This window comes from Euprymna scolopes, chromosome 35 (assembly GCF_053919585.1).
Source record: "Euprymna scolopes isolate OS-2025 chromosome 35, ASM5391958v1, whole genome shotgun sequence".
Lineage (NCBI taxonomy): Eukaryota > Metazoa > Mollusca > Cephalopoda > Sepiida > Sepiolidae > Euprymna > Euprymna scolopes.
The window spans coordinates 59,025,054-59,043,996 of record NC_136516.1 but is presented as its reverse complement, the minus strand read 5'-3'; the positions used below and the strand labels follow the sequence as shown (position 1 = coordinate 59,043,996).

The 18,943-nt window shown below is 34.4% G+C and overlaps 2 protein-coding genes across 3 annotated transcripts in view; one reads left to right on the top strand and one right to left on the bottom strand.

The window, feature by feature from the left end:
- Nucleotides 1-18,943, top strand: part of LOC145259870 (GPI alpha-1,4-mannosyltransferase I, stabilizing subunit-like) — a 91,353-nt gene that overhangs the window by 65,440 nt on the left and 6,970 nt on the right. Inside the window, exon 6 of one of the 2 annotated variants that reach the window (XR_013864223.1) lies at nucleotides 10,002-10,236. Coding sequence is in view for 1 of the 2 variants with exons in the window: in XM_080117745.1 (XP_079973871.1) it covers nucleotides 10,002-10,136 (135 nt within the window). In the remaining variant the exon portion in view is untranslated. Of the gene's footprint in view, nucleotides 1-10,001; nucleotides 11,197-18,943 lie in introns of those variants that run through there. The other variant, XM_080117745.1, reaches the window with a different exon arrangement.
- LOC145259868 (nucleosome-remodeling factor subunit BPTF-like) overlaps nucleotides 12,848-18,943 on the bottom strand; it is a gene marked incomplete in the record, with an annotated part of 138,393 nt that continues 132,297 nt past the window's right edge. The window contains 1 exon segment of the mRNA XM_080117743.1: nucleotides 12,848-14,429. Within this exon segment, the coding sequence (XP_079973869.1) occupies nucleotides 14,239-14,429 (191 nt within the window).

Sequence of the window (18,943 nt, the reverse complement as noted above, 5' to 3'; positions counted from 1 at the left end):
CATCAAAATAATTCAAACACAAACTAATAAAAAAATAGATACAAAAATTTTTTAAGGTAAAAAAAAATATATAGAAATTTTTTAAAGTAAAAAAATTAGATATAGAAATTTTTTAAAGTAAAAAAAAAATAGATATAGAATTTTTTAAATGTAAAAAAAAGATAGATATAGAATTTTTTTAATGTAAAAAAAAGATAGATATAGAATTTTTTTAATGTAAAAAAAAGATAGATATAGAATTTTTTTAATGTAAAAAAAAGATAGATATAGAAATTTTTTAAAGTAAAAAAAAAATAGATATAGAAATTTTTTAATGTAAAAAAAAGATAGATATAGAAATTTTATAAAGTAAAAAAATAGATACGAAAATTTTTTTAAGTTAAAAAAGATAGATATAGAAATTTTTTAAAGTAAAAAAAAATAGATATAGAAATTTTTTAATGTAAAAAAAAGATAGATATAGAAATTTTTTAAAGTAAAAAAAAATAGATATAGAAATTTTTTAAAGTAAAAAAAAAAATAGATATAGAATTTTTTTAATGTAAAAAAAAAGATACGAAAATTTTTTAAAGAAAAAAAATAGATAAGGAAATTTTTTAAAGTAAAAAAAATAGATATGGAAAATTTTTAAACTAAAAAAAAATAGAGAAATTTTATAAAGTAAAAAAAGAAAAAACAAAATCGCTGCATATTTCTGTTTTAAATAATTACCAATAAATTATTTTTCTTGGTAAAAATGCTTTATTTCATTTTTAAACATTTTTTGGTACTTTAGAAGACAAGACAAGACAAGAAAGTCAACAGCAAGCAGCGTTTGGTCAGATTCAGTTCCTGATCTTAAAAACTTCCTGTTTAAATTGTTGGATGAAAGTACAGAATAGTTAACAAATTGTTCCCTTTATTTTAAAGATGGCTTTCTTAATAATCTGCAGCTTACTGACCGTGCTGAAATAATAATGTTATTATTTAAAAATCCATCCTTAACACGAAGAGTAGGGTTTTTGTTAACTATTCTGTACTTTCACCTAACAATTTAATAATGAAATTACTTACTCTCGCTTTTCTTTCTTTGTCACTCAGTCCTCATTTTTTAATGAGTGATTTTTCTGACGAACGGAGAAAGAAAAAGCTGTATTCTAGGTTGGCAATATTTTACATTAACAGCCGCCAGAGATGTTGGAAATTTTCTGTTTCTATGTCTATCCTTGTAGCTATGTCACTAGTAAGGGTGCTGGAGGTAAACATTTTATCTGGGCTGACGTTATCTGCCTGATAGTCAGGGACCCGAACCTTGGATTAACAACTAAGGAGGCTGTCCTATCAGCAGGTGCAAAGTACTGGGGCATTTGGTGAATGGATTCTGGACCATGTAGTAGCTTCTGGTGGGGCCTCTCGATGCCATATTAGTGGGTAATTGTTACAGCTTTACCTTTTAATGTGCTACAAAAAAAAAATATCTATTTCTTCATTTCTATTTCTCTCTTACTTTCCCTCTCTGCCCTGCTCCAATCAAGTCTGTCGACCTAGTCCACAAACCACAAAACTCCATCATGAAAAGTTTCAAGAAAAAATACATGATTAAACCCGGATCTCCAACTTCTAACATAAACCCCCACTACCATGTCTCCTTCTCGAACATCAAGGGTCTACGTTCTTACCTTCCAGAGGTTGAAACCCAATTACAGGAGACTAAACCAGACATATTATTTCTAAGTGAAACTGGCATTGGACAGACCATTTCCCTAGATGAGTTGGTAATTAAAGGATACTCTAATTTAATTTCGAAATCTGACCCTCAAGATTGTCATGGGCATAGAATATGTGCCATATTAAAGATGGCTTTCCATGTGGTAAGGACATCTCCAGAGAAGATCCTAACTTACCCTATATGTGCTTCCGGGTTGCACTTGCTCAAACTACTTAGTTTATATTTGCTCTTTATCGCCCCCCACAACAGCAAAGTTACTATCTTTAAAAGCATATCTGAGAAAATTGACCATGTCCTATCTGCTTATCCTTCAGCTAATATTCATGTCTGTGGAGACTTCAATGTTCACAATGTGGAATGGTTAACTCACTCAAACAAGACCGATGATGAGGGGAGGTTCTGTCATGATTGATCCATTGCTTATGACCTCACTCAGATTGTTCACAAACCCACCCGTGTGCCCGATACTGACAGCCAGTATGCAAGTCTCCTAGACTTTTTTCTCACAACTTGCCTCGAACTGTGTTCAACTTCCGTTCTGTCTCCACTTGGATCTTCCGACCACTCTGTTGTATCAGTTAACATAAAAATGAAATGTAATAAGTCCTCAGATATACCTCTCCATCGTACAGTATATTGATACTCTCTGGCTGACTGGGATAGCTTCCGTACATTTATATCAGATCTACCTTTGCGTTCCATGTTTAAAAAGGATGTGTCCTCTATAGTATCAGACCTGACGGAATGGTTAATTGTAGGTATAGACCGTTTCATACCCTCGGAAAAGTTCCAGCAAAAACCTAATAGCCAGCCGTGGTTTTCTCCAGAATGTGCTGCTGCCATTGCGCACAGAAATTACTATTTCCATTGCTTCCAACATAATAGATGTACTGAGACTAAAGCCGCTTTCAGGAATGCCAGAAACTACTGTAAAAAAGTAATAAAGAACGCAAGAGAGCTGTATGCTCAGTCCATTAAATCCAAAGTAGCTGAGCAGCGGCTTTGTTCCCAGCAGTTTTGGCAAATAGCAAACAGAATCCTGAACAGAAGCTCTATCCCAACTATCATCAATGGACCTGAGGTAATCTCGTCAGCATCAGACAAAGCCAAACTCTTTGCCAAGAACTTTGCAGCTAATTCTACCTTTTGTGACTAAGGCCGCCAACCCCCAATATTTCCTCCTGTATCAGAAAACATGCTATGTGATATACAAATATCTGTACGTAATGTTACCAAGCCTTGATTCCAGTAAAGCAACCGGCCTGAACAATATTCCAATTATAGTACTCAAAAAACTTCAACCAGAACTAGCGTCCATCCTTACAAAACTGTTTAAACATTGTCTTAGGGAGAATTGCTTCCCATCACTCTGGAAAACCTCATCAGTACGCCCTATATTTAAGAATTCAGGTGATCGGTCATCTCCCTTTCAGTACAGGCCAATGTCTCCTGTGCATCATGAGTAAGTTGCTGGAATCTGTGTTAAATAGAGAAATAATCAACTATCTCCACAAAAATAACCTTCTTAGTGACACGCAATATGGTTTCCGTTTTGCTAGATCTACAGCCGATGTGCTTACTGTTATATCTCATAGGATTAGCGAATCTCTCGATGGAGGCTACCTTTCTAGGGCAATTGCTCTTGACATATCAAAGGCCTTTGATAGAGTATGGCATAAAGGTTTACTTCACAAAATCTCCAGCTATGGTATAGCTGGAAATGTCTTCTCAATTATTAAATCATTTCTCTGTGATAGATTCAGAAGAATAGTGGTTGATAGGCAGAAATCAGAAGCTCACAGTATTAATGCTGTAGTCCCTCAGGAATCCATCCTGGGCCCAACTCTCTTCTTGATCTACATTAATTATCTTCCAAATCACATCCTTACATCATTCTTAGACATTTATGCTGATGACACTACTATTTATGATAGCACATCTAAGACCGTAAACGACCAAGTTCTTTCTGATTCTCTCTCCTCTGATCTTGAGCAAGTGGTACAATGGGGAAAGAGGTGGCCTATTACTTTTAATGCATCTAAAACCAAGCTTTTATCTTTACATAATCAATGCTCTGATCCCCATCTGGAATCAATTGAAATGAATGGCTCTCGTCTTGTTTTGACAAGCTTCTGGGCTTGACATTTACTCCTGATCTGAAATGGAACACATACATTAAATCCGTTGCCAAGGCCACTGGAAAAATGGTGGGATCCTTCTATCGATCCAGTAGATATTTCACTGGTGAGTTTATCTATATAAGAGCCAGGTACGTCCAAGGATGGAGTACTGTTGTCACATTGGGCAGGAGAAAGCCCTTATCCTGCCTTGATAGAGTTCAAAATAGATTTCATAGCCTCATAGGGGATGTCCTTTTCTCTTCCCTGCAACCTCTTTCTCACAGAAGAGCTGTTGCGAGTTTGTCTCTGCTTTATTGTTATTTTCATGGCAAGTGCTTGACTGAACTCCAAACCCCCCGCCAAACTTTCACAAGAAACACCTGTCTAGTAGAAAACACTATCAATAATTTTCCCCCACTCTTTATCTGTGCCTAAACCTAAATTCCATGAACAAAGCTTCTTTCTTTGAACTGCACGCCTATGGAATTGTCTTCCGTTTTCCAGCTGACTACAATATGGTTGTCTTCAAGTCTAACGTAAACAAGTTTTTGATGAGCTGTTCCATATAAGTTAACAAATTTACCGAATTTCCATTACTAACGATTACTTTATTATCCAATTGTCTACTGTACACTCTTTAACCCTTATCCTTGAATGGCCTCTTGGCCTTGATAAGTGGTAATGCTTTTGTAAAAAAAAATAAAATAAAATAAAAATAAAAATAAAATAAAATTGGGAAATTGAATCTCTTGCCAGAAGTTATATTATTGATGAAGTTTTATATCAAGAAAAGAATTTGATTAAACACAGTTTGCTGCTAAATTTGAATAGAGTACTCTTTTAATTTGTTAATATTTATGATAATATCAGTGGTTTTATTTTGTTTTTTCCCCAACCCCAATTCACAATTATAACTTTTTTGTTGTGAAAGAAAATTAGCTATTTCTAGCAGAGAGACCCGACGTTGCCCAGGACTGAATGCTGATCAACAAATGTTTCAAACTTCTATATTTTTATTGTGATCGAAATCACTGAAATCGTCCATTTTTCAATAAGATCAATTCATTGATTGGGGACCCATCGTGATACACTGAGAGGAGGCTTCACATGACTTCTCCCAGTAACAGTCCATAATACATTGTGATCTACATTGTACTGTAGAGAACCTATTGATTTTATAAAATTATTTTATATTAGGTGGGCATGAAAGTTCTTACAAAATTTTTTATTTTGATTTCAAATGATGTCTTTTCAAATAAGTTTTCATTTTACCTTTACTTTAAATATAATTTCAAAGAGCGTTTTTCACTCTAATCGTTTAAATTACAATCGTTTTAAAACAAGTATGTCTTCTTTTCAGAACGTTCTTATTTCAATTCAAACTAGGCTGAAAAGCTGTTGATTCAGGAACCATTACAATGTGGTTTAAGAAATTTTGTGGCAGCGACGAGAGTCTGAAAGATGATGAGTGTAGTGGTCAGCCATCAGATGTTAACAACGATCAATTAAGAGCCTTAGTCGAAGCCAATCCACGTTAGAGAACTTGATTCCGAATTAGACGTAATGTACATGACGATTTCCAACCACTTGAGAGATTAGAAAGACAAAAAACTTGATGTGTGTCTCATGAATTAACAGACAACCGAAAGAAACGCCATTAAGAAGTGTCATCTTCCCTTCTTTTATGCAACAAGAACGACCCGTTTCTTGACTGGGTTGTGACTTGCAATGAAAAGTGGGTTCTTTATGACAACCGGCGACACTCAGTCAGTTGAGTGGTTAGATGTTAACGAAGCTCCACAACACATTCCAGAGGCAAAGTAGTACCAAAAGAAGGTCATGCTGACTCTTTGGCAGTTTGCAACAGGTCTCATCCATTATAGTTTTTTGAATGCAAGCGAAACCATTACGACAGTGAAGTACTGTCACCAAATTGGTAAAATGCGCAAGAAACTTCAACAACACCCAGTCAACAGAAAAAGCCTAATTCTCTTCCACAACAATGCCTGACGACACATTACTAAACCGACCCTGCAGAAGTTGAACGAATTGAGTTATGAAACTGCCTCATCCACCATACTCTCCAGACCTCTCACCTACCGACTACCACTTTTTCAAGCATCTGAACAACTTTCTGCATGAGAAATGCTTAAAAAATCTAAGCGACATCAAAAACGGCTTCAGCGACTTCATTGCCATCATTTTATGTTACTGGCATAAATACACCTGTTTTGCGTTGGCAAAAGTGTGTTGATTCTGATGTTCTTATCTTGATCAATAAATTTTTGTTTGAGCCAAGATATGTTCATTTGAATTTAACCACAATAACTTTGTCAACTTCATGTATAATCGCTTGAATTAAAGTTTAAAATGCAAAAGTCAAGTATTATTATTTACTTATTTATTTTTTTTTTTTTTTTATTCTCGTTCACTCCTTACAAAGCATATCGCCACTTGGATGTAAGGGGCTACTATTTGGGGCCATGTCTAGGAAAGATTAACAAGATATTTGTTTATGTTACATTGTAACTTCTGCATATCAGTACAGCCAAGGGAGCAGGCAGCAGGAAGGGAATTCCAAAGTCTAGCTGTTTGAGGGAAGAAACTATTACAATAGAAAGCTTTCTGGCATTTAGGGACAACAACAGTGAGGAGGTGAGATCTTATTGCTAAGTGGGTTTGTCGGGGATATGTAAGTCGAAGGGGTACAAGTGAAACAAGTTCATTAGAACACATTCTATTAAAATATTTGTAAAACAGGCAGAGTGATGCAACACTATGGCGATGAGACAGGGGCTGGAGCTTAGTTGATAAAGTGGGACCGATTAGATTGACAACTCTTTTTTGGAACCTTTCCAAGATGGAGAGGCTAGTGGTAGATGCACCAGCCCAGATGTGGCAACAATACTCCATGCATGAGCGAAACGTGGCCGTGTAGAGGTACGAGATACTCTCAGGCGTGAGTAGTCTTCTAGCTCAATAGAGGGAACCCACCTTCTTTGCAATGTCCTCTATGTATTTGTTCCAGTTCATATTGCCCGCAAATGTTAGGCAAATGTCAAGTAGGGTGCTATTTGTCATGGATATAGGGGGTTGGAGAGGCGTCTTGTAATTGTTAAAGGAGAGCAGCTTAGTTTTACTAGCATTAAATGTTGCCATCCATTTGCGGCTGCATTCCACTATAGTCTGGAGGTCATTTTCTAACGATTCTGCCACTTTCTTAGATTTATGTACATCTGTTCTTCCCTCATGCATATTTTAGAGCGTTGTATCATCAGCAAAGATACCCATCTCGGACACAATATTATTAGGGAGGTCGTTTATGAATATCAGGAATAATAATGGCCCAAGGATTAACCCCTGAGGCACTCCTGCATTAATGTTATGCTGCTTGGATGTACGTCCATCAATGACAACCTATATGCTTCTATCGTCTACGAAGGATCTAATTATATTTAGTTTACGTCCAGTTATACCGTATGATTTAATTTTCATTAGCAGCCCTTTATGCCAGACTTTGTTAAAGGCCTTGGATATATCAAGGGCGACAGCCCTGGCTTCGCCCGCCTTATCCAGTACATGGTAAATGCATCCAGAGATGATTGTTAAAATATCTGCAGTAGAACGACATTGCCTGAATCCATACTCTTTGTCAGAGAGAAGATTTGTTTTTGTGAGGTGGTGAACTAGTGCTTGATTAATCAAGGTCTCAATATTAATGGGGCGATAATTGAGAGGGTCTGTTCTTTCACCAGAATTCTTGTACACTGGTACCAGAGAGACCATCTTCCAGCTATTAAGGAAGCAAGATTCAGCAAGGCATTTATTGTAGAGCTTGGAAAGTATGGGGGCTAGCTCAGCTGAACATTTCTTAATTAGTAATGCAAGGATGAGATCAGGCTCACACGCCTTTGAGGTGTATAAGTTTTTTATGATATTGCGGACATGAGAACGAGTGATTTTTACATCATCTAATGTGGCTTCAGTCCGCATAGGGAAATTTGGGAGGGAGTTGTTTGTTGGCTCCAAGGTGGAGTGGGAGGCGAATCGCCGGGCAAGCAGTTCCGCCTTCTCCATTGCTATGCATGCAACCTTCTGGTTGTTGCTCAGTGGGGGAATTACTGATTGCCCTTTATTTACTACTCTATTATAGATTTTCCAGAAATCACGAGTTTCTATCTTTTGCAATTCAATGCATTCCCTGATTCTATCAGCATCCTTTCTTTTGGCTGTTGCTATTTCACTCTTACAATGACTGAATTATGGTTCAGTTGTGCTCTAAACAGAAACATTCATTTCAAACTTGCTCCTGTCATATCAAAGAACCTACTGTTAATTTTATATGCCTGGATTCACTAGGGTAATAAATTATAAAGAATAGCAAAGCGAAAAAAAAAAAAAAAAGGAGTGGATATACAATTAAGTTTTATATTCCTTATCCCTACCTCCACTCCTTAAAGACTTTCCACACTGGCTTACTAATAAATTCATTCTAACTAGTAGAAAGCATTTTTATTTTATTTTAAAATTATTTAAAAAATAAAAAAAGGCTAGCGCTCTCCACCCACCTTTATCAGTGTAAATGTCTATTAAAAGTATTTGTTTAATTGGAAGGTGGGGGGAGGAGGCTTAGCCCTATTTAAATCTAGAGCTTTTAACTGCACTTCTTCAACAGTCGTATTTTCAGTTTTACCTATATATTCACTTTTGCCATTTTTACTAGTACCATTTTTTTCATAAATTCTCAACAGCACTTTGAGCTATACCAATTCATACTAAAATAAACTAATGAGAACACAATATACCAATTTTATAACTGGAAAAAAGGTCAGTGCACTTTGCATACTTACAAATACAATAACTGAAAATGGTTAACGAAGATAATCTATGTGTTTATAAATAGAATGTTGATATATACCTGCAAGAATTATTAACATGAAACAGTGTTATATAATCTTCAAGCTAATAATTGATTTTGACAGATCTTTAAATAACAATAACTATATACTTTAATCCGATGTTTTATATGAACTGAGTGACCTATCGATATGGGCACATCTATACATATTTGTTTGCATCTATACAGTCAGAGTAATTTATCTTTATAGAGAAATTCATAAAATATATTATATATGCTAGTATAGAGGGAAGGTGAATAAAATAGAAGAAAATTAAATTAAAAATAAAAACTGGTTCATAAATTTATAGATTCCTAGAATTAATTACGAATCCTCAAACGATTATCATTAAATCCAAATTTGGCTCAAAGGAAAGACTAACAAGCATAGCTAAAAGTCTACATAGATGTTAAGCAGCTATGAATGCATATGTGCAAATGTTTATATCTGTGTTTTAAGTTTTAATTACTCTATACACTTTAATATAAAGAATGCAACTTCTATGATATCAAGTATATTTAAATCATGTAAAAGTAATGTTACATGTTGTTGATTGGACATGTTATAAAAGAATGAATTAAGTTTATCAGTAAAATAAAGAAACAATGGGTCAGATTAAATGTATTAACATATGGAATAGACATCTGCAATAAAGGGACGATAGAAATTTTTTTTTAAAAATCAATCTTAGGACATAGAATGATCACTTTAGCTCAAAGTAAAGATACTTACGTCTTAAAACTAAAGTGTAACCATACCCGACCCCGCCAACATACTTTGGCCTGCGATAAATTGCACAAGAAATATGTAATATGGTATCAAAAAAACAAAAAAAAAAACAGCTCTAATATTTATTTGCTGGGAATCACGAGAGACTAAATGAGGTGGAGAAAAAAAAAATTACTTTCATTCTTACTGGTAAATGTTTGAACTACACTGAAACCAACTTTATTTTATAACTTTCTATTATCCTGAAGCATTTGTAAAAGCTTGCACACAAAATAAGAGAAAAGCAATTAATGAGATATGTGTAATGAGAGAAGGGTTATAAAAGATGTTACACCTATTTTTCTTCTCCGGGCAACACTAGGTAGCCCTGCTTGTTTAACTGACGATTGCGGTTTATTTATTAAACTTCAGAACAAGCCGGACACAAATAATCAAAAACAATTTAAATACAGGGAAAACATTTGTATAAATGACCAATATATCTAAAGGCTTGAGGGACATCTAAATAAAAAGGTATTAATACGTTTTTCTCCTTATATATTTCAGGCCTCGAGGATGACAATTAATATTCCAGTGGGTGATTTGAACCGTCTCATTCCTGTAACAGTCATCACCATGTTATCCACGTTTGCTAGTACAACCATGCTACTTAATGAATTGTTTAAACAACATAAAGCATAAGGATAGTTCTTATGCATCCAATTCAATACATGAAGAGTGCTACTTTGCATTAATGATGATAAAGTAGTTCTCAGAGTATAGCCAAATTCATGAGGAAAAGGTAAAAAAAATCTTTGGTCTTTTCAAAACTTATTACAAAAATATTTCACTTTGCAAATATTCCATGTTCACATCAAAGTTATAGACACAAAACAATTTTATAAAGAAAGTATTACATAAATAGATTTTTTAATGTCCATCTTAGATGTCAAATTCCAGTAACTTGTGTTTGGGAGAATCCTGAAAAGGAAAGAATTACTGCATTTATCAGTTAAGCATTTTACTCATACCAGTTTTAAAAACAAAGGGAAAATTCAGAAGAATTGCATTTTTAAGCTTGGTCTGTTTTTATTGATTGAATTCAATATTTAAGTAATTGATTTTTTTCCCCCAGTTTTATAAATATGATCTGAGTGCCAGAGCAAAATCAACAATGCCTTATAAAATTGATCAAAATAAATTACAATTCTAAAAGTTCATTTTTCACTTTAGGAAAACACCATTGATGTGAGAGTACTTTTACTCTTAATTATATGATATGATTAAGAATTAGTATCAGAAAAAATATTTACAATGTTGCTTAGTGACTATAGTTTTAAAAGATGAACTACACACACAATACATAAGCTGTATTACAGATATGTGATGGTCACTTTCATCTTTCATGAAACTACTAGTCACATGGACATTTCATTCCTATATACCAATTCTATAATGAAAAATATTTTAGGAAACTTCAAGTAGAATTGTTCAACATTATCATAAAGCTTTATCATTTCAATATGAAATACTTTAAACTTCATTAGATTTTAATTATATTCTTGTATAATTAGGTAATCTTGAGCAGAATTTAGGAAGAAACTAAGCCCACAACCTTTGTATAGCATTGTTAACAAACTAACAACCTTTGGATAGCATTATTAAAAGCTACATAGGTGGTAATATAGAACAACACCAAGCACAAGATCTTAAAGTTGGCTCTATTTTTATTTCAAAAATAAAAATAATTTTTTTAATTTTAGCTTGATGCTTTTGGATTCATTGATTTTAAAAATGTTCCATGCAATCATAATGTAAAAGTGTTTACTTTTCATATTTTGTATTAATCTTAAAGAACCAAAAAGGTATAGCTAACTCGATAGGAAAGGAAATGTGCATAAAACTTCTTATGTTCTTATCTGAAAAGATATACATCTTATTAATTGAAGGGCTGAAAAAGAAGTCACTAGTTCTGTTTTGGCTTTTTTATGCTTCATATGGCTTAAGAGGAAGAAAGCGGCTATTAGTGAGTTAGGGAGTTTTGTTTCCAACAAAAAAAATTATAAACTTTAATTGGAATGGTACTTTTTGTTTTATGCATTTTTTTTAAATGGGAAAATTATTTTGCTATTAAAGTCTTTAATTTTTTTTTCTTTTTGAAAATAATTGCTTCAATAACACATCTGGTTTTATGATAGAAAATTTTATAAAGAGATGCAGTGTAAACTATTGTACTGAAATATAGAAAGGACCCTACTTTTTGATGCATTTATAAAATAAAATCATTAACTTCTGAAATTATTTGTTGTATTGGCAGAGTTTCAAAATACAGCTTATCAAATATGCTAATTCTAAAACATAAAAAAGCACTAGCATTAAGCTTTTAAATTAACTAAAACTATTTTGATGTGAAATGATGTTAATTCTCACTAGCATTACAAGTAAAAAGTAGCTATTTAAAAATAAATAAAAAAATTAACTAAACCTGGCAAAAAGTTAATTTCAATATGAAAATCCAACAAAAGTGCAAAAGAATAATTTTCAGTAAGGTTGATATTTTCATAAAGTTTGGCTGTGAATGTTTAAAGAGTTCAGTTATCATAAATACTCTGAACTCATAAAATCCTAAACCAATAGTTAATTTAAGTTTCAAGTGAATATAATAAACTTGACCTCACCCATCCTCAAGAAACATTTTTTTAATCATGTTATTTACATGTTGATGGTCAGGCTGACTTACAATCTCATACAACAATTCTAGACATAATAAAATTTATGCAATGTTTTATAAAATAAAATTAAAAAAAAAAAATTCATGATATATTAAAAAAATATTAAAAGAAATTTAAAATTTATTTTCAATTATGAACATTCATTATTTTAATGATATATAAACACAATAACAGTTTAAGAAATTTAGGGATAAATTTTATTTTTATATTTTTAATAGAACAAAATTAATGAAACTGATAATAACTTTCTAAATTTAAAGCAATTATTAGTTAACAGTTCAACGTTGAGAAACAGCTACATGGATAGTTTTGTGTGAATTTTAAGAAATAGTAATTACGATTTACATTGTTTTTGATATTTATACTATGTTTCATTGTCCGATCTTTAATGTTTGTACAATTCATTGACAAACATTAAAGATTCAAACAATCTCACCATAAATGAAGAACCGGCTGAAACATAATAGAAATATTGTAGAGGATAAAAGTTGGAAAAAAGGAAAACAATGTAAATAAACTTGTAATAAAGTTTTAAATTTATTGATATTTAATTGGAATGAATATTGATAGATTTTGTGCTTATAATGACATGCAGATTTTTTTGGTTTCTATTAACAATGGGTGATGTTATTTTCTGAAGTATATTCAGAAAAACAAATGTTTGTAAGTGATGACGTCTGATGAAAGGGTACAATAAGTTTATTTAGTGGCAGTGGAAAAATTATGGGATGTTCTGGCGAGATTGTCATAAACAAAACTGGTAAGAAAACAACACTTTATTTCATTACAATATTTATTGAGAGCATGACTGCTATTTGAACAATTCTTACTTCTACAGTCTTTACACATGATGACCCCCGACTTAACGCATCCCTCCCCCCTCATCACATGCCAGGTTGAATAAAGATTCTGCACGCGTGAATGCTAATGACCCCTCCCCCCATCCCATCTAGCTAGCTGTTGCTGCTAGGGGGTGAAGTAATGAAGTTAATGAAGGATTTAGTGTTGTGATTTTCTTTTTTATAAAGGTGGAAGAGCAGTGTCTTTGGGTCGGGGAGCAGGAATTGTTCTTTGATATCGCAGGAACACAAAATTCACGTTTTCCTTTTCGAAGAGCACAAATGAATCATAATATTTGACATTTTGTTTTTAAATAACAATTTTTTTCAGTAAATTTCACCATGCTTCAAAATAGGGTCACACAAGTTAACACTTTTGATTGGTCAATACAAAAATGGCCAACTACACTGAAATTTGAAAATTATTTTGGAGCTGGTGAACAGAAAGTTAAAAAAGCAAAATTCAAATCCACTGATTCATTTATAAACTTCAGGAAAATATTTCCTTATCAAAGAATGAAAATTGACTTAAAACCAACAAAATGGTGATACATGTGGAAAAGGGGAAAAGAGCCCCATTCCTGCTCCAAAGTTTGCCTTTTATTTGGAGCAAATTAGTTTGGTCGTAGGGTGTAAATAAAGTCAGCAGTGGACAATGACAAAGTTTTTTTTTCTGTTGTTGTCTTTAGATTCACTTTTTTGTTTCTTTAGAAGTTTTTTTATCATCATCTTCATTAAAATATCAGTTTTTAAGCAATTGTTTCACATATTTACTTTCCTGCCCAACCCAATCCAGTTTAAATTTTTTATTTCTTATTTTTCTGTACGAAATAAATTATATTTTCAAGTTTCTTCAAAAGTTTTTTCTTTGTCTTTGTTTTTTTTTTGTAAAAATCCTCCATGGAAAAATGTGGTGAAAATAATGATATAAATGGAGTGGCAGTTGTGAGGAGAGGGAGGGAGGTGTTGCTGCCAGGCAACAACTGAAGTTGGATGAATAAAGATGAGGACAACCTGCAAGTGAAATTTGTTCTCTCTGGTCAACAATGGCCACTGCTCCTCCATCAATGCTTTGGACTCTTTTAAAAGTAAGTAGTGACCATCTCAACAGCCAAGCCGCCAAGTAATGACAGAATTGGTTCTCAACAATCTTTCAATGATATTTACACTGAATGGCGGAGAGGATCAACAAGCTGAAAGGGAGGCGGAAAAATGATGGTGGCGGTGGCAGAATTAGAATTTTTCCTTCAAAGTTTTTAGTTTTTGTACAAAGAAAGTTTCCAAAACCTCAGCACATTGGTAAAATGGAGAGTCACTGGGGTTGTAATAACGACAATTATCAAAGATCTTTGTCATGTCTCTTATAAAGTCTGTGAGACGTTTGTAATGCTTTTTACTAAGCCGTTCTTCTACAGTTGATAAATCTGGAATGAAACAAAAATTCAAATTTATATAAACAGTATTTTTTATTGGAAAAATATTTTTTTAAAATATATATATAGATTTTTTTTTTAATTACCCAACAATCTTTTCAATAAACAAATATCACAATTATTTTACATTTTTATTTCTAATTTGTTAATAGACTTATTTTTTCTATTTAAATTCATCCCAACTAAAGCATGTTGTTATAAAAATGGGCTGCTGTAAATTAGGGGCATCTGAAATGGAAAGTTGTGCAGCAAGATGTTCCAAAAGCTAGCAGTCCAAAAAAGCTATTAGAGTATAAAAAGTCTTTGGGCATATGTAGATCTCAACAGTAAAGGGGGTGAGATTTTGCTGATCGAAGGGGCACTAGTACAGTAAGTTTATTGGAGCACATTCCATTAAAGTACTTGAAAAACATGCACAGGTATGCAACATTGTGATGACTTAAGATAAAAACGAAATGTAAGAAGCCCCCAGACGTACCCCTCCACCGTACTGTATACCGATACTCTATGGCTGACTGAGATAGCTTCCGTACATTCATATCTGATTTACCTCTGCACTCCATGTGTTATGAAGCGTTTGGCTAGGGCCAACCGATACATAAAGGTTAAAATAAAATCCCTTTTTAATAACTTGATAGGTGGACTTCGAATGTTGATAGTCCACTAGTATGAATTAAAGAAAAAGAATTCGCAGTGTAAATAGAAAAAGTCGGACGATCGTAATTGTTGACAAAACGAAAAAGCAGGTTACAGGAATTTGCATATTTTGCACGGCATTCTACGGAAAAGCAATGAATGGAATTTTCTGGTGACAGGTGAATTTTCGGCACGTGCAGAAGTAATCGTCCGACTTTTTAAATAAAACAAAAACGTGCTAAGGACTCGCATGGAAGCAGAGACCTAAATATTCTGTTGGTTATATGTAAATTAGCTCTAGGACGCGTGACGTCAGAAAGTTGAGCTGAATGCCATATAAGGAACAGACGCGCGACAGATAACAGAGCTAGCAGAGAGAGGAGAAACAAAGGACAGAACGTTGCTGAAGTCCGGATCGTTGAAACGTCAATTTCCCTCCTCAGATCACTGTGAGAACACTGTTACTATCGCAGTGAACTTCAAAACTACCAAAAGAAAAAAAGACGAACTGTTTAAATTGTAAATGTGTATAATATAGTAAAATATAATTTTATACAAAAACAAACGCAATTGTGACTTACGTCTTTTATGCATATTGTTAAGTTAGGACTGATCGTTCTAAGTTGTCAACCGATTTGTTTTCAGGTTCAACGTTGTTATGACATTTTTGACAATTGACGAGAGGCAAGATAAGGAAAAAGTGCCAGTCTAAGGTGAGATAACTCACTAGTCTTAACTCGTTGTCATGACAACCGCTTAGTAAACAGGTGAAACCACGGACGATCGACGTAATTAAAACTGCTATGTGCCACGACCAGGGGGTCCTACAAACTACTACGATTCCCAACCTGGGGGCCACACCACAATACAACACATGTTTAAAAAGGAAGTGTCCTCTATAGTATCAGATCTAACCGAATGGTTAATTGTAGGCATAGACCAATTCATACCATCTAAAAAATTCCAACAAAAACCTAACAGCCAGCCATGGTTCTCCCCAGAATGTGCTGCTGATATCGCGCACAGAAATCACTTTTTCCATAGCTACCAACGTAATAGATGCACTGAGACTAAAGCTGCTTTCAGGTCTGCCAGCAACCACTGTAAAAGAGTAATAAAAAATGCAAGAGAGCTATATGCCCAGTCTGTTAAATCCAAGGTAGCTGATCAGCGGCTTGGATCCCACCAGTTTTGGCAAATAACAAATAGGATCCTGAACAGAAGTGTGCGTTCTATCCCAACCATTATCAATGGACCAGAGGTCATCTCGTCAGCGTCAGACAAGGCCAAACTATTTGCAAAGAACTTTGCAGCTAATTCTACCCTATGCGACGAAGGCCATCAACTCCCCATATTTCCTCCTATAACACAGAACAAGCTAGGTAACATACAAATATCCGTGCATGAGGTCGCCAAGCTAATAAAGAACCTAGATTCCAGTAAAGCAACTGGCCCTGATGGCATCCCAATTATAGTGTTAAAAAAGCTTCAACCAGAACTTGCTCCCATACTTACGAAACTATTTAAGCGCTGCCTTAAGGAGAAGTGCTTTACAACTCCCTGGAAGACCTCATCAGTTTGCCCTGTATTTAAGAATTCAGGTGATAAGTCATCTCCCTCTCAGTACAGACCTATAAGTCTCCTGTGTGTTATGAGTAAGTTGCTGGAATCCATATTAAATAGAGAAATAGTCAACCACCTCAGCAGCAATAACCTTCTTAGTGACACACAATATGGTTTCCGCTCTGCAAGATCTACCGCAGATGTGCTGATGGTTATATCCCACAGGATTAGTGAATCTCTTGACAAAGGCTTCCTTTCTAGGGCAATTGCTCTTGACATATCAAAGGCCTTCGACAAGGTATGGCATAAGGGTCTACTTCACAAGATTTCCAGCTACGGTATAACTGGAAATGTTTTCTCAATCATTAAATCATTTCTCTCCGATAGGTTCATAAGAGTAGTGGTAGATGGACAAAAATCGGAGGCCTGCAATATAAGTGCTGGAGTCTCTCAGGGGTCAATCCTGGGCCCAACTCTCTTCCTGATCTACATCAATGACCTCCCTAAACACATACTTAAATCATTCATTGACATCTATGCTGATGACACGACCATCTATGGCAACACATCAAAGGCTGTAAATGACAAAGTTCTCTCGGATTCTCTCTCCTCTGATCTCGAGCGCGTGGTTCAGTGGGGGAAGATGTGGTTGGTTACCTTTAATGCATCTAAAACCAAACTCCTATCCTTACATCATCAACGCTCTGATCCCCAGCTGGCATCAATTGTGATGGATGGCTCTCGTCTGGGTGAGGCCCCGTGTTTTGACAAGCTTCTGGGTTTGACCTTTACTCCTGATCTGAAATGGAACACGTACATCAAGTCTGTTGCCAAGGTCGCTGGAAAGATGGTGGGATCCTTCTACCGCTCCAGAAGATATCTAACTACTGATGCAATTCTCTATCTATATAAAAGCCAAGTACGTCCAAGGATGGAATACTGCTGCCATATCTGGGCAGGAGCTGCTAAAAACAGCCTATCCTGCCTTGACAGAGTACAAAATAGACTTCGTGGCTTAGAGGGGATGCCCTTTTCTCTACCCTGCAACCTCTCTCCCACAGAAGAGACGTTGCGAGCCTATCCTTGTTTTATCGTTATTTCCATGGCAGGTGCTCGTCTGAACTCCAATCTCTGGTCCCCCCCTCGCCAATCTTTCACGAAAAACACCCGTCTAGCTGAATCCACTGTGAAAAATTTGCCCCACTCTATATCTGTGCCTAAATCAAAACGCGGATTCCATGAACAAAGCTTCTTTCTTAGAACTGCACGCCTGTGGAACTCTGTTCCATCTGCCTGCTTCTCTCCGGACTACAACTTGGACGTCTTCAAGTCCAATGTTAACAAATTCCTAATGAACCGCCCCCTTAATTAAACACTTCATTAAATCTCCACATTAACGTAATGTACTTGCAATAACCCTTATCCCTGAGTGGCTTTTGGGCCTTGATAAGTGGTGATCACTGTGTAAAAAAAAAAAAAAAAATGACAGGATAAGGGATCAAGCATATTATATAATTGTGGGACTGATTAGATAAAAAGCTCTTTTTTCGATCCTGTCTAAGAGAGATCCAGTGCCAGTGCATCAGCTCAGACATAACACCAATATTGCATGCATAGACAAATAGTGGCTTTGTAGAAATATAGGATTGCATGTACATACTCAAAATTCAGAATATCATTTACAAAAAAAAAATTACATTAATATTCTCAGTTCAAAAAGTATTCTTATAAACTAATAGTTTTTTAAAATTCAATAAGTTTTCTTTTTATAAATTTATATTTTAATATTTCATATTAAATATAACTCTTCAAAATAAGTTTAAAGAAAGATTAATGGTTTTCACAATTTTTTTTACTTACAAATTTACTTGAATTTATTAAAATCTAATAACCTTTAATATTTTTCAATTCATAAAAATTATCTCAATTTTCCAGTAATAATAGGAGAAAGTGTAAATAAAGCAAATATGTCTTCCATATAAACTATTACATATTGACAGATAGTTCTTAAATGAGAAAAATGTAATTCATAGCAACACTTCATTTATTGCAAACTTGCCATAGTATCTTTTAGAATGAGATTAATAAATGCTTGAGGTTTTGTTTGGTTGTCTCCTACTTTCCCCCCCCCCTCTCATCCTTCTGAAACGAACTATTTACGGCAATCTCTCCGACTCTAAAACAAAATACTGCCCACACAAGAAAATGTACCGACTTTTATGCCATACGAGACTTGTGCATATGCAATTAAATAAGCAACTCACTTTGAGTCTAGTTGCGCACATGCAGTGCCATTTCTGCATTGG